This window comes from Amaranthus tricolor, chromosome 13, assembly GCF_026212465.1.
Source record: "Amaranthus tricolor cultivar Red isolate AtriRed21 chromosome 13, ASM2621246v1, whole genome shotgun sequence".
Taxonomy (NCBI): domain Eukaryota; kingdom Viridiplantae; phylum Streptophyta; class Magnoliopsida; order Caryophyllales; family Amaranthaceae; genus Amaranthus; species Amaranthus tricolor.
In genome coordinates, this window is record NC_080059.1 from 9,340,379 (window position 1) to 9,356,833 (window position 16,455).

The following is a 16,455-nucleotide window of genomic DNA, read 5'->3' on the forward strand; positions in this document are numbered from 1 at the left end:
TATTCTAATTCACAAATTTTTGTGAGATACAGTTTTTTTAAGAGATTATCTTTAATTAGGTTGATCTATAAAAAAAAGGAGAGTAAAGATATATATTAAGCTTTAATAGGCTGGGCATGAGAGACGTCTTTTAGAGAAACGGTCTCTCAGGAGACATATTGTTGTTAATTTTATATTTTCTCCGTTTCAAAATACTTGCAACATTTGTTTTTTCACGCAGTACAATGCATTAATTCAACCCGTAGTATATCTAATTGTGTATAATAAAAATATTATAAAAATTTAATATTAATAATCTTTGCATCGAGATGAATCAAACAAGATCCCACTTGACTATGTTTTACTTTATAGATTAAAAATTAATCATAAATTAAAAAAGATAAGTGAATTATGTAATTAGTTTCAATATTGCAAGTAAATTGAAACGGAAGAAGTATTTAACTCATCCCAAAAAATGGTTTAAATCCAAATGAAACCTAATCACTAACGTCATTTTTCCAATTTTATAAAAAATTTTCAACTTCACGTCATTCTTTTTTTAGCAACAAAGTCTTGTACGAGACCGTCTCACCATAAGACAGGTCTTTACAAGCAGTTCAAAGTTAAACTTATAAAACAGTTAACTAAATAAAAACAGTTTTTTTTATTAAATTTTAAGAACTTTAAAATTAGATCAACCCATATTAAGCCGTCTCGCGGTGAGACGGTCTTAATAAAAAATTTCTCTATTTTTTATCATGATGTACTCTATTTTTAGCTTTTTTTTTTGAGTTTTTATTCTTTTATTGAAGTCTTACAAGCTATATATTAATGTTCAAGAAAATTATAAAAACAAAAAAATTTAAAATATTTATTTTGACAAAAAATTAGTAACAAAATGTTTTTTAAAAATACTCTATGCTTTTTGGGTTGATCTAAACCGACCAAAACAAAAAACAACTCGATAGAAAATTATCTGACCCAAAGTTGCCTCAGCTTGAAATAACATGACCGAAAATGACTTGACACAAAACTCGATCGTCAAACTGTTTTGACAAATTTACTTATACTAGATTAAGAGTGGTCATGATTTGAGTTCAACTAGACCCATTAATTTGTTATGGACTCATGTCCGGACCCTCTAGAGTCCAAACACCTCCTTAACACATAATAAACAATTATTTACCTGACTTATGATAAACAATAAATGCGTATCTCATATACCTTCATATATACTAATTTTTATCTCCATCAACGATTATTTTTTGATCTTCAAATTTGATCATTAAATTATCAATAGTTAAAAACGTTTAAATCAAATCAAAAACTCATATTCAAATATATTAAGAAAATAAAAAACCTTCATTAAGAATTGAGAAATATATTTACTATGCCTATTATTTTATTTGTATTCTTTTTTCAGATTGATTTTAAGTTGTAAGTTGATCGAATTATAGCATCAAATCTTGAATATTCCATTTGATTACATGTGAATATCGAATTAATTTGTTTGATAGATGTGTTAGGGTGCAATTTTGCGTGATGAAAAAGCGAATCATTTTGGGGTGCGTGCACATATTATAGAATCCTTTAGTTAATTTAATTTTATTTCTAAAACGAAATTTAATTTTGTGATACATCTCTCAAATAGATTGTCTCTTAAAAATAACTAATTATTCGTTGTTCCCAAAGAAATACAGAGATACCCTCGCTTTGTCTCGTCTTGTCTATCCCCAAACAAACCCTAAAATAAAGCAGTATTCCACTTCTCTCTCGTCGTTACCATTAGAGGTGTTCAACGGGGATCAAGTCAAAAATTTAAATGGGTTGGGTTAACGCGGGTCATGTCAAATTTTAACGGGTCGGGGCGGGCCAAAACCTGTTTGAACTCCACGCACTTTTGACCTGTTTTTTAAAAGTTCATTTAATAATTTTTATTATTATACTTTGTCGATTGAATCGACCCACCTATATGTATAATATCATATAAAAATATAAGAAAAAGTGATATTATTTTTTTCACAACCAATTTCTATAATTATCCGATCCGGCCGAAGCATTTGGGTCATGCATATCCGATCCGGCCGAAGCATTTGGGTCATGTACAAACTTCAAACTACAAACTACAAACTACAAACTACAAACCCATATTCATCAACATATTAATAAGTTGAGATTTTTTTGTGTTTTATAAAGCAGACCTTCATTCTCAAATCTCTCGTCTCCATTCTCCTGACCTAATTTTTCATCCTCCGTAACCCTTACATCCTCACGGAGACGGAGCCGGAGCCGGAGCCGGAGCCGCAGCCACACCCAGTGAACCTGTCACACAGCCGCAGCCAGCCCTTGCCACCAAACCATGTATATACTTTTTTTCTATTTCTTTCTTTCCATCAAAGTTTTTAAATTTGTGCAATTGTTATAGATTTTTCATTTCTTTGAATGTTAATTGTTAAACATTGTTTGTTTATCAATTTAATCGTTAAATTTATGGTTTTGTTAATCAATTTAGGGTTTTTGGTTAAATTGGTGGTAAATTTATAACTTTTGAGCTTCATATTTAATATCTTGGAATTTATTGGAGTTTTAATTGATTAGTGATTTAAGTTTGTAACATCATGTATTAACTTCTAAACATCATGTATTAGCTTCTAATTTGGTTAGTGAGTTTTTCTGGGATTATAGAATCAATATTTAGTAATAAACTCAAAGTTCTACATTATCAAGAAAAAGTTGATTATTTGTCAAATTTAATGAATCATTAAAAGTGGGCAATCGAACTAATATAGTATCTAGAGAACTAGTGGAGTTAACAGATGATTTGGTTAAATTAGAAGAAAAAACTAAAAAAGGAGATCTTATAGATTTAATTGGAGAGGAAATATTACTGATTATTATTCTGTCAAATGAGATGAATGTTAAAATAGACAAGTGTGGGCTGTTTTAAGCTAAGGGTGATGTGTTTATTTTGATCTAGTGCAATGAGCTAGTGAGTTCGGTGTAGCAAGTTCTGATATTACATTGGCTAGCCTGTTGGTGGATGGTGAGATTTCGCGCATCATTGCACTGAGTTGTCGCTGACTAGTATCTGGTTGCTTAGTGTATAATCTGCTCATATGATGACATGCTAAATGTGTTGCCAATGATACGTTTTGTCCAAACTACTGGTGGTGCTATGATCATAGTTCTATTGAAATTGTTGATTTGTTGATAAGCATGATCTATACATACGACTCATTGCTACTGACGGATGATGCTGGATTGTCATGCTTTTTGAATCATAATGTTGATATAGGCATATAAAACTTTGTTCTTAGCCTAACTTTGATAGACTTTTTATAGGATAGTCCTAATTTTGTGATGTATATTCTTATAGTTTGAACTTCCTTTTAGGTGTATGACGGCACTAGCTTTAATCAAATGTTGTTGAATGTAATTTTTTTTAATCGACATCACTTGATTTTTTTTCTAGATCAGCCCCCACGTTACGTGAAGAGACGTACATAACTACAACCCTTTCCCGACGAAAACAGACTTAGAGGAGTATTTCTCCGTCAAGTGCTTGGCTAATCAATAATGGCGAAGACTAAGTACGTGAAACTACAAGGCAGCCAAAGCCTAAGGCTACGTTTGCTTCTCTCTACTCTTTCTTCAACTCCTATTCTTATCGATGATATTCGATCTAATCATACCATTCCTGGTCTTCGCCCCCATGAAGTCTCCTTTCTTCGTCTCATTGAAACTGTCTGTGATGATTGTACCGTTGAAATCAATGAAACTGGTACAGCTTTGTACTATCCTTGTCAATTCAAAATAGTTCTTTTTATTTTTTATTTTTTATTTTTTTTATTTTTCAATTTGCGGCTGCAGGTACCAAATTGAAGTATAAACCTGGGATTATTATGGGTGGAAAACATTTGGTTCATGATTGTGGATTAAGTCGCTCAATCGGCTACTTTTTGGAACCATTGATTATTTTGGCTTTATTTGGGAAAAAGCCCCTTTCTATTAGGCTCAAAGGTATATCTTTTTTCATTTATATTAATTGTTTTGGATGTTTTTTGCATTCAATTGAAGAGGTGCTAACTTGTAGGAGTGTAAACCTAGCCTCTTCTCTTGGTACCGAAGATGATTTTAGTCCAAGTACATAGTGAGAGGATGAGATTAATTTATACAATTTGAGTGATGTAGTTTCGCTTTGTTTCTGTAATTATTACGTGATTGCTTTGGATTTGGACCGTGGTACTTCTTTACTGGGATGCTAGTGGATTTTAGAGTTTTGTATTCACCAATTTTAGGGGTTTTTTAATTTTAGTTAATTGTACTTTGAAATTTTGCATATCTGTTTGGTTATTCATTTTGCCTTATTATGAATGAATCGCATTGTCATCAATGCATTAATCAATTTAGAAGTCGGCTTCTCTGCTCCTGACCCGCTCCATTGAACGTGCCTAGTTTAGATTGACATTTTGAGATAACTAGTTGGTATGGAAGGAAACAAGTGAGGAAGTCTGTTGATTGTGTTCTTGCATATTGTTTTTCCATGTACTGTTTTACATAGTCTTTGTTTATTAGGAATTGTCGAACGTAGAAAAATTGATAGGTTAGCAAGAATCAGAGAATTTAAAGTAAATATTTAAAATTTCTTCGGTTTATTACATGTAAAGCTTGTCTACTTCATTTTTTTAACTGGGTGGCAACACCATGCCCTTATTCTCAGCTTGAAACTTTTCTTGGAACTATATTGTCCGTTTCATCTCAATCATTCTGGTTAAAATTGGAATGACATAAACTATGTTCTCATTAGGTATAACTAATGATTCTAAGGATCCATCTGTTGATACCTTCCGGTCGACTACCTTGAACATTGTGAAACGTTTTGGAGTTCCTTCAGATGGTCTGGAGCTGAAAATTGAGAATCGTGGGTCACCTCCTTTAGGGGGTGGAGAGGTAGTGCTATCAGTACCAATTGTGCTGAGCAGTTTAACGGTATGTCTGCTTTACCTTCTATCTTTGTCTGAAAACTTAAGAAAATTGTGATTGATGCTCTTATATATTTCTTATTCATTCAGGCAGTAAACTGGGTTGATGAGGGAATGGTAAAGCGCATTAGAGGGGTGTCATTTTCTACTCGAGTATCAGCACAGTTTGAAAATACTATGATACATTCTGCTCGTGGGATTTTCAATCCCTTGCTTCCTGATGTGCACATCTTCACGGATCACAAGGCTGGTGTGCAAGCTGGAAAGTAAGGTTTAAAATCTCTTGCGTAAAATTTTTCCAATTCTTTTCTTGTGTCTATGCACTGTGCACATCATCACGGATCACATCTTTGAGATTATACCTTTGATGGTAAATTACACCTTTCCTCCAAAGTTTTACTCTAGTTGCGTTTGATTTACGATGATGAAACATTGGGAGACGTCTATCCTAAACTAGTAGTGCAGAGGTTCATGCTTTTTAATTGTGGTGACTAATTTCTGTCTTGCTATTTGAATTGATTCAGCTCCCCGGGTTTTGGGATTTCACTAGTTGCTGAAACCACTTCTGGTTGTTATCTTTCTGTTGATACTGCGGTCTCGTATCCACGAAAAGATATTGCTGAACTTGAAGACGAGGAAAAGGTAGATCTGAAGTCTTCTGAGGTTGTTGGTGTGGAAATTGCTTCCGCTTTACTTGGTGAAATTGAGCAGGGTGGAGTGGTGGATTCAACACATCAGGTTTGTGCTTACTGTGAATAATAGAATATTTAGGCTACTTATTGGTGAAGTGCTTCTGCTGTACTTTCTCATCATTGACATATAGACTGGTGGAATAGATTAGGGGGACAACCACTGATAGGAAACTTATAGATCATGTTACATTATCGCCCATGTTAGCTAGATTGGTATTGGAAAGAGTACCACTGATCACTTGCATTTGACATGTTAGCTAGATTTATTTTTAACCACTCTGTTTTCTAGCAATTCAAGTGGCAGTAGCTAATGTTGCTTAGAATAAATACATACTAAAACAGCAACTGCATTTTTGACTTTGTCGTTCATATTTTGGTTGTAACCTTGTATGTGTACGTCCAAAATGAATGGAGAACGAGAGTTTATGTGGACGGCCATGGAAATGATCTTTAAGTTTGTTTTGTCAACCTCAATCTTCTGGGAGTAAGACTTTGTAGTGTTGTGTATACTTTCTTGCATTGTTATAAGAGAGACGTAAGAAACAGTTCATGTCAGGAGCATTTTTGTATACTCAAAAAACTCGTGAACAAAACAAGGCAGCCCTGTAGTAGAGTAGTAATTTTGTTTACTTTTTTAATATTCCATCTAGTAAAGTAAAAGGTTTCCTTCTTTTTACATGTTTTGCAGGGCTTGTTATTTCTTCTTTGTGCTTTGTGCCCTCAAGATGTTTCAAAAATTCGTGTTGGGAAGCTTTCGCCTTATGGAATGAATGTGTTAAGGCTCATAAGGGATTTTTTGGGTGTGAAGTTTGCCATCAAACCCGATCCTTCAACTGGCACTGTTATTCTTAAATGCGTTGGATGTGGTCTTAAAAATCTCTCAAGAAAGCTTTCGTGATGTTTACCTACTCAATTTTACTCGAATCGCTTTCTTCTGGTGAAGTATCTGAATTGACAAGGGCATGCTTTTGTCAACTTGGGCAAGATTATGCAAGCAGCCTAGAATTTTTTGTAGTATCTAGTTTTTTCCGGTTTCTTCGACGAATTTCGGAGTTTGCACATAATTGATTGGGCCAATATATGTGTACAAGTTCCATTTTTTTAGTTTCCATGAACAACAGGCTACGAGACACTACATTACTTCAAAGGCATATGTGTAGGATTATAGTTAGCGTGTTTTTCTTTTTTTTTTTTTTTAATAATCAAATTATTATTGATTTTATAAAATATAGAAAAAAGTTGATGCTATCTTATTGTGTGTGATTTTTGCAAATGTATTATCTACTTCCAATGTACACAGAAAATATTAGACCTGTTAATTTTTGATCCAACTTAAACTTAACGATTAAGTTTATTGGCTCTAGTTCAAAATGATCCGATTTGAAAAATGAGAAAGCATCGAGTCAAATTTAACCATGACATGAAAGTCGATAGTCATGATTAGTTTTCTTAAATTTGTCAATTTTCTCAGTTATATATTATTTTTTGTCGCATAATTGGTTTGTTATTGTGAGTCAGGGTTGTTATTTTTATTTACATAATATAAGATCATGAACTTTATTCATTTATATAATTAATAAAATTGCAATTGTAAAATAATTATAAGAAAAATTACATATGGGTTGTTGATTAAAACTTTTTTCTTCTAACATTGAATTAGGATTTTAATTCTGAACACCTTAAAAAAATCAAGTTGTGAGTACTTAACTTTGTTAGGATTAGGGATGGTCATAAATACTAATGGTCCATAATGAGAAAATAAATGAGTTTGAGGCAAATGAATTTGGTGTTTGGTTTCATCTATGTTTCTTACTTTTGATGAGCTAAAGATTTAAAGTTTTTTAATTTTCGATTATAATAGATTACAATAAAATTAATCAATATATCATGTGAAATTGTTATTTATATAAAGTTGCACATGACGTTTGTTACAAAGGGTCTATCGAAAACTATTTTTTTGTAAATTTTATCATTAATAAGGGTAAAGTCGGATATATTCTACACCTTTGAAAATGCATCTAGGACCAACAATCGCACTCAATGCATTTTCTCCATACTCACACTACAAGAAAACTTGTTTTTAGCAACAGAAAAAGTCGTTGCTAAAAACCTGATTTCGTTGCTAAAAATGTTTTTTGCAACGAATTCCATTGTTGCGGGTACAGCCGTAGCTAAAGGTTTTAGCAACGACTATGGTGGTTGCAAAAGGTATCTGTTTTTTGCAACGAGATCTATTGTTGCAAAAAAAATGTCGTTGCAATTCCTTCAAACGTTTTTAGCAACAAAAAAGCTCGTTACCAAATTTCCTGCATTTTTAGCTACAACAATTTTCGTTGTTAAATTTCTATTTTTCACAACAATTTAAGTTGTTGCAATACATGATAGTCAATCTTTTGCAACGACTTTACTGTAGGAAAAACAATAAAGTAAAATCTGTTATTAATGTTTTTAGCAACAACTATTACCGTTGCAAAAAACATATACATTTTTCGTAACAACTATTACCGTTGCAAAAAACATATATCCAAGGTAGCTCCTAAATCTTCCATCTGGTCTAGGATTGTAAGAGCGAAATCAACCTTACCCGAGTGGATAAAAGCATCAAGTAGAAGCTTAAAGGTGGATGAATCGACAAGGACACCATCATGCTTCATGGCACTAAAAAGATAGTGCACCACATGATCATTAAGGTAGTTGCGACTCTTCGGATGACAAAGTAAACGAAGAATCTGAGAAAAAGTGTTTGCAGAGTGTCTATAACCTTTTTTTTCAGTGCACCAGTTGAAGAAATCAATCTTTTTTGCTGGGTCAAGGGAGTTTTTTCTAAGGACATGGAGAACAAGACTCTCAGAAACAGGTATGAAGTCAGCGTCAAGACTTTGCGTTCCAGATTGAGACAAAGCTTTAGTGATATGTGCTGCAAGGAGGACATTCCCGATTTCTAATGATTGAGTAGGGATGGATTTCGATTCCTTCAATCGACCAAAAGTGGAAGAGCAGAAAAAACGATAGCTCCTCCACGAAACAACTAAAAAAGTTTGCATCCCCAATCATTCTATATGCCAATTGAACCTAAAATCAAGATAAAATCCTCAAATTAATTGATCAAGAGTAAGACCTATGATAAAATCTTATACTTATTGATTATAAACACATAATAAACACCAATATCAACAATCAGATTTTGTCAGCCAAAACTATGTATATATGTATAGTAAAAAATGGGAAATAAGCCATTATCAGATTAAGCTATGATGAAATCGTGAAGGTAATAACTACTACTACTACTATAAAAAAGGACATTTTTCTCAATTTACAACCAAATTTGTGATTATCAGTTCAAGAAGTGGTTTACTGAATCATTTTGAGCAAGCATTTCATCAAACAAATGGTGGGCATGCTCTAATTCATCATACAATGAACCCAAATTTTACTAACATTTCAAGAGAAAACTTAAGTTTGCAATTTAGCACCTCTGCTACAACTCAATAACTAAACATACAGATAAATAATTTGATTTTTGTCCCTCACCCAACATCAATTAAGCATATTCCAGTCCTTACTCTTGCAATAGACATTATAAGAAAGCCATGCATTATCTATAAAGATACCAACGACTATCAATAAATCATAAATGAAATTACCCATTACAAGGAGGGAAAATGGAAACACATACCTTGAGTGATTCTCACCAAACCAACTTCACAAGTTTTCTGTTTCGTTGAAGATTGAACATATACTCCTATAAGAAAAGATATACCAGGAAGAGAAGGAGAAAGAGGAAGAGAGAGAAAGTAGAAGGAAGAGTCAAAGAAGAAAGAGAGAGAAAGTAAAGACCATAACCTCCAATTGACACAAGTTTTACTCTTATATATAGCCCTAAAAACTTGTGAGTTATTTCCCATAACTCAACTTTCCTCTGAAACAAAAGGTATTGCTTTAAAATCTTCAATTTCCCTAAAAAATTCTATTTGGTTTCTCAATCGTCAGGCAATGTAATCACTTTGATGGATCTTGTTTATCTTTGATTTTGTACCCCCTTTTCCCCCTGACTTTTGTGGTTTAATTTTCATTATTATGCAGATGTTCATTGGCCATTTTGTTAAAAGATCCCACCTTTTCTATCCGATCTTGCATAATTCTCAGGTATAAATTTCTTATAAATACTCAAATTTGTTTATTCATACACTGGATTCTTGACTGTAGCAAAAAAGTAGTAAGTTCTAAGTTACAAGTAAATGCTGAAAGCAGTGGCGGACCCAGCTAGGGTCAAGTGGGGGCAGTGGACCCCCAATCTGAAAAAAAAATAAATGAGTTTTTTTTAAAAAAAAGAAAAAGTTACTGTTGGCGACCATACTTCCCGTCGCTAATCACCTTTAAAAAAAAAATAAAAATATGTAAAGAGGGCAGCGTGCTGGAGAAGCCAAAAACAAAAACGAACGCTAACCCTAAACCATTACTGCTGCATCACCATTACTCTCTCTTCTCTCTCTAGTCTCGCCTCTTCCAGTCTTCCTTCTCCAAATCTCCACCGCCAACCGGCACCGGGCACCGGCCAAGTTTCTCCAGTCTTCCAGTCTAGCCTTCGACATTCGACAATCGACAGTAAACAGTTCGAGTGTTGTGTTCCAGTTCGACCTTCGATTAATCGATTCCCACTGCTTCCAGCTTCTTCCTCTTCCTCTTCAATTCCATACTTCGATTCGAGCCTTCGACAATTCCATACTGTTCGAGCCTTCGATTCACTGACTGTTCGACTGTTCGAGCCTTCGTCGCTTCCTCTTCCTCTTCAATTCCATACTTCGACAGTACACTTCGTCACTTGTGAGTTCCATGCTTCCGTTACTTATTTAATTGTTAATTTGTAATTGTAATTGTTAAATTGTTTAATTGTTTCATAGCTTCATTAGTTCATTGTTAATTTGTTTAATTGTTTTGTTTCATAATATCAATCTCTTGCCATTTTTCTCTTAATTTTCAAAAGATTTGAGTTATAATGACAAAGAAACCAATACCCAGTGTTATCAATGGAAATGAGTCATCTTTGATTCTTGATAGTTAAATTGTTTGTTTGTTATCAGTTAAATATTTAGTTAAATTGTTTGTTTAATTGAATAATTTGTTTGGTTCATTGGTTGCAAGTTGTTACTTGATAGTTTGAATAATTAGATTGAATAATTGAGTCATATTTTAGAAGTATTGAGTCATAATTGAGTCATATTGAATACCAAGTGGTTTTAAGAATTCCCCTGCAAATTCTAGTGTTACATCAACTCCATTAAGGTTCTTTAAGCGCCCATCTCTCCCTCCTTCTCCAGCAAAGCACATTCGGGCTTTGTTGGCCCGAAGACATGGGTCTGTTAAGCCTAATGAGGCCTCAATCCCTGAAGGGAGTGAATGTGATATTGGATTGGATAAGAATTTTGGGTTTTCAAAACAATTTTTTGATCATTATGAATTTGGGGAAGAAGTAGGAAGAGGACATTTTGGGTATACTTGTGCTGGTAAAGGGAAGAAAGGTAGCTTAAAGGGGCAAGATGTTGCTGTCAAAGTCATCCCCAAAGCAAAGGTTCTTTTCTTTTTGCTAATTTTTTTGATTTATTTTAGTTTCTTGTGTAGTTTTATTGAGTCTTGTGTGTTTTTTGTCATATAGATTTGTATGTCAATGAGGTTTGGGTTAATTTCTTGATCTGATTGCTGATTAGAAGTATTAATTTTGGGTATTTTAGATTCCCTTTTGCCTAAATCATTGTATAATTTTGCAAAGTGGCCTAGAATTCGCTTTTTTCGGTTTGCAATGTCTGTTTATGATGAATTTTATTTGGATTCAATCCCCCTCTTTAGTTTGTTTGCTTAATTAGTTGGTATTGTCAAGGCTAGATGATGATGACTTTAACTACCCATTTGGTTGTTGGTATTAGACTGTGGGAATGGTAATGAAAATACTTCTATAATGTAATACTTGATAGTTGTTAATTGAATGATTGTTTGGTTACTTACATTGAGAAGGAAGTGTTTCTACAAGTTTCTGATGAAAAGATTATTGATCGCTTTAAAATTATGAAAACTCGAAGGATGAATTTGTAATTTTCATTTGAACGCTTGTATTTTTTTTTTAATATTTTGGATTGTAAAACTTTTAACATCGGATTTGATATTGTAAATTGTAAATATTGTTTCTATTATGTTTTCTATTTTTCTTTAAAAAAAAAATTATTCGGACGACGATCAGATTATCCGAATGACGTGACGTTCGGATTTTGACCCCCAATTTGAAATTCCTAGGTCCGCCACTGATAGTGGTTGGTATCTTTATAGATAATGCATGGCTTTCTTATAATGTCTATTGCAAGAGTAAGGACTGTAATATGCTTAATTGATGTTGGGTGAGGGACAAAAATCAAATTATTTATCTGTATGTTTAGTTATTGAGTTGTAGCAGAGGTGCTAAATTGCAAACTTAAGTTTTCTCTTGAAATGTTAGTAAAATTTGGGTTCATTGTATGATGAATTAGAGCATGCCCACCATTTGTTTGATGAAATGCTTGCTCAAAATGATTCAGTAAACCACTTCTTGAACTGATAATCACAAATTTGGTTGTAAATTGAGAAAAATGTCCTTTTTTATAGTAGTAGTAGTAGTTATTACCTTCACGATTTCATCATAGCTTAATCTGATAATGGCTTATTTCCCATTTTTTACTATACATATATACATAGTTTTGGCTGACAAAATCTGATTGTTGGTATTGGTGTTTATTATGTGTTTATAATCAATAAGTATAAGATTTTATCATAGGTCTTACTCTTGATCAATTAATTTGAGGATTTTATCTTGATTTTAGGTTCAATTGGCATATAGAATGATTGGGGATGCAAACTTTTTTAGTTGTTTCGTGGAGGAGCTATCGTTTTTTCTGCTCTTCCACTTTTGGTCGATTGAAGGAATCGAAATCCATCCCTACTCAATCATTAGAAATCGGGAATGTCCTCCTTGCAGCACATATCACTAAAGCTTTGTCTCAATCTGGAACGCAAAGTCTTGACGCTGACTTCATACCTGTTTCTGAGAGTCTTGTTCTCCATGTCCTTAGAAAAAACTCCCTTGACCCAGCAAAAAAGATTGATTTCTTCAACTGGTGCACTGAAAAAAAAGGTTATAGACACTCTGCAAACACTTTTTCTCAGATTCTTCGTTTACTTTGTCATCCGAAGAGTCGCAACTACCTTAATGATCATGTGGTGCACTATCTTTTTAGTGCCATGAAGCATGATGGTGTCCTTGTCGATTCATCCACCTTTAAGCTTCTACTTGATGCTTTTATCCACTCGGGTAAGGTTGATTTCGCTCTTACAATCCTAGACCAGATGGAAAATTTAGGAGCTACCTTGGATCCCTACTTGTATAATTCTGTTGTTGTTGCTCTGGTTCGGAAAAACCAGCTCGGTTTAGCTTTGACTATGTTTACCAGACTTCTGGAAATCTCGAGGGGTTTTGGAACCGCTGTTCCCTGCGATCCTGCTGCCTGCAATGAGTTACTAGTTGCTCTTAGAAAAGCTCAAATGAAGGAGGAGTTTAAGAAACTATTTTTGAGTTTGAGAGAGAATAACATTGGATTAGATAGATGGGGTTATAATATTTGTATTCATTCATTCGGGTGTTGGGGTGACCTTGAAACGTCACTCCGTCTTTTTAGGGAGATGAAGGAATCAAGCACAGGTACATGTGATCCAGATTTATGTACATACAATAGTCTCATTCATGTGCTCTGCTTAGTTGGGAAAGTGAAGGATGCACTGTCTGTTTGGGAAGATATAAAGTATTCGGGTCACGAGCCTGATACTTTCACTTATCGTATCCTCGTCCAGGGCTGTGCAAAATCATATCGGATTGAAGATGCAACAAGCATCTTCAATGAAATGCAGTGCAACGGTTTCCAACCAGATACTGTCGTATACAACTCTCTTCTAGATGGTTATCTCAAGGCTAGAAAGCTCACCGAAGCATGTCAGCTTTTCGAGAAGATGATTCGAGAAGGTGTTAGAGCATCATGTTGGACGTATAATATTTTGATTGACGGGTTGATTAGAAATGGACGGGCTGTTGCTGGTTACACGCTATTCTGCAATTTGAAGAAGAAAGGGCAGTTTGTCGATGGCATTACCTACAGCATCATCATTTTGCATCTTTGTAGAGAAGGCCTTATCGAGGAAGCCTTACGTCTAGTTGAGGAGATGGAAGGAAGAGGATTTGTTGTTGATTTGGTCACAATAACTTCACTCTTGATCAGACTTTATAAGCAAGGTCAATGGGATTCAACAGAACGGCTTATGAGACACATAAGAGACGGAAATCTATTGCACAATGTTCTCAGGTGGAAAGCTAATATGGAAGCTTCATTGAAGCAAAAGCGGAAAACAAAACAGGATTATTCTCCCATTTTCCCAGCTGAAGGAAATTTTAGTGAAATCGTTGATTTTCTCGCAGTTGAAGGTGGAGCGGATAGCAGCCTAAGATCAGGTAACGGTGAATGTTCAGAATTGGAGTCGGACTTTGACGATGTTGATGATTGGTCGTCATCCCCTTACATGGATCGATTGGCTAATGAAACAAATCCCAATGGCCAATTCTTTAAATGGTTCTCATTGTCCAAAGGTCGACGAGTTCAATCAAACGATATGAACACCTTTGATATTGACATGGTGAATACATATTTGTCCATCTTTTTGTCCAAGGGCAAGTTAAGCATAGCTTGCAAATTATTCGAAATATTCACTGATATGGGTACCGATGCAGTGAGTTACACATATAATTCGATAATGAGCTCATTCGTTAAAAAGGGTTATTTCGATCAAACATGGGGAATCCTCCATGAAATGGGTGAGAACGTATGTCCAGCCGATGTAGCAACATACAACATTATCATTCAAAGTTTAGGGAAGATGGGAAGAGCCGATCTAGCTAGCTCCGTTCTGAACAAGCTTGTGAACGAAGGTGGTTTTCTCGATATTGTTATGTATAATACTCTGATGAATGCCCTTGGGAAGGCTGGAAGAGTAGATGAAGCCGTTAAGCTTTTTGAACAGATGAAGAAAAGTGGGATAAACCCTGATATTGTCTGTTTTAATACTCTGATTGAAATTCATACGAAAGCGGGTAGGCTGAAAGACGCCCACAAATTGCTGAGGATGATGCTAGATGCAGGTTGCTCACCGAATCATGTTACTGATACGATATTAGATAAGCTCGGACTAGAAATCGAGAAATTTCAGCAGCAGAAAGCACCGAATCTGTCAAGACCGTGATTACTGATTAGAATGGTTATTCTCTCCTGATATCCATCACACTGGTTTCCTGTAGGCTCTGCTGACTACACAAGCTGACTACATAGATTTAGGCTTTGGCCATAATTTTCTTTATGAAAATATTCCCATCACTAATTTTATTCTCGTTCATGTATTTTCTATTCTTTTTAATGCTATCTACGCGATTTAAATGTCAGTTTTCAATCTTTAATATTTGTGCTACTCATTCATACAACAGTTTCATAGCGACAATGGGCGTATTCGTTAATGATAATTTTGAAAAAAAATTATTTTCCCTATCATTGCATTATAATCAAAACATCAGGATTTTGCAACTAAACATGGAAGGACACATTGATTTATATACATTTGGTTAAATTTGAGAAATTCAATTATATTTTAATTTCATATATAAAAGAAAATATTTGACTTACAAGTGAAATGAATTCAGATTCTTTTGTGAATAAGCTAACCAGGAATCACTACTATATGAGATAATTTATAAACAAGTTCATGACCAGCTACTATACTTCTAACTAGTTCACCGAGGATTGGTGCACGATTTTAGTATCTTCATTGCTCGCTTCTTGTTGGGCCGTAATGCTCTTCAATCGGACTAGTCTTCATTCAGAGGGACTACACAGACTAAATACACAGATCGATAGAATTTCCTCAGCTTATTAACAATATGTACAGGATCGGCCTCCCCAGTAACGATCACTGTATTTCTCGAAGGATTTAGAGCAATCGAAGTTATCCCGTTGATAGATCCTATTACTTCCATCACCTTCTTCCTGCACTTAAAACACTCAAGGTCCACTGACATTACAGTTTTCTGCACCAAACACAAATGTCGAACCGTAACATTAATGTATAATACACATTTTAACATATTAAAAGTACAAATGATCATAATCGAAGCACACAGAACAGAAGTACAGAAAGTGAGAATTTTGGATGAAATGTATAACAAACAGACCTTGTACATGTTTCTGAAAGAACTACGCAGAATGGGTGTGAGAAGTTTCTTGCTTGTGAATTGGGAAACAGACTAGAGAGCTTATTTATACAAAAAGTTCACTACTTTTCTTTGACATTTTTAGACTTCAGACATCGTGTAAAAACAAGGCCGCATCGCATAGCATCGGCTGCATTGTAAAACAACAAATCGGTATTCCCGTATTGTAAAGGTGTAAAAACCGTCTCTTGGGCCGTATCAAGGGGTATCTTTTGATTTTGATCGATATTTAGGCGATACGATAAACGCATCACCGTTTCATTACCGCAATCGCGATAGTTACCGTATTTTTACTCCATGCTTCAGAGGCATGCAATGTATGTTAATGAGATATACTATATATGAAAATACCTTCTTAACTAGTAATATAGTAATTTGCACTATGGTGTACATATATGGTTAGTAGGAGGTTGAGATGGGTATTTCATAGCTGTCATATATGTATAACAAGTAACAAATCACATTTACTGAGATGATA

General features: G+C 34.4%; 3 protein-coding genes across 4 annotated transcripts; 2 read left to right on the plus strand and 1 right to left on the minus strand.

Annotated features, from left to right (window-relative positions):
* Window positions 1-2,128: 2,128 nt before the first annotated feature.
* LOC130797686 (probable RNA 3'-terminal phosphate cyclase-like protein) lies at window positions 2,129-6,916 on the plus strand. 2 transcript variants are annotated; one of them, XM_057660390.1, is made up of 7 exons: window positions 2,129-2,340; window positions 3,452-3,760; window positions 3,850-3,999; window positions 4,787-4,968; window positions 5,052-5,227; window positions 5,486-5,699; window positions 6,342-6,916. In XM_057660390.1, the coding sequence occupies exons 2-7, from the start codon at window positions 3,556-3,558 to the stop codon at window positions 6,549-6,551; spliced, it is 1,137 nt and encodes a 378-aa protein (XP_057516373.1). In that variant the 5' UTR covers window positions 2,129-2,340; window positions 3,452-3,555; the 3' UTR covers window positions 6,552-6,916. The 2 variants fall into 2 exon arrangements, with proteins under 2 accessions (XP_057516373.1, XP_057516374.1); XM_057660391.1 differs by having other exon boundaries at window positions 2,135-2,340; window positions 3,457-3,760.
* A 389-nt stretch (window positions 6,917-7,305) lies between these two features.
* On the minus strand, window positions 7,306-9,762 carry LOC130797688 (pentatricopeptide repeat-containing protein At4g01570-like). The gene is made up of 2 exons (XM_057660395.1): window positions 9,330-9,762; window positions 7,306-8,725 (listed from the first exon to the last, which is right to left on the minus strand). Exon 2 carries the CDS (start codon window positions 8,695-8,697, stop codon window positions 8,155-8,157), a length of 543 nt encoding a protein of 180 aa, XP_057516378.1. The 5' UTR covers window positions 8,698-8,725; window positions 9,330-9,762; the 3' UTR covers window positions 7,306-8,154.
* Window positions 9,763-10,020: 258 nt separating this feature from the next.
* Window positions 10,021-15,155, plus strand: LOC130797685 (pentatricopeptide repeat-containing protein At4g01570). Its single transcript, XM_057660389.1, has 2 exons — window positions 10,021-10,477; window positions 12,499-15,155. Exon 2 carries the CDS (start codon window positions 12,527-12,529, stop codon window positions 14,957-14,959), a length of 2,433 nt encoding a protein of 810 aa, XP_057516372.1. The 5' UTR covers window positions 10,021-10,477; window positions 12,499-12,526; the 3' UTR covers window positions 14,960-15,155.
* The last annotated feature ends 1,300 nt before the right edge of the window (window positions 15,156-16,455 follow it).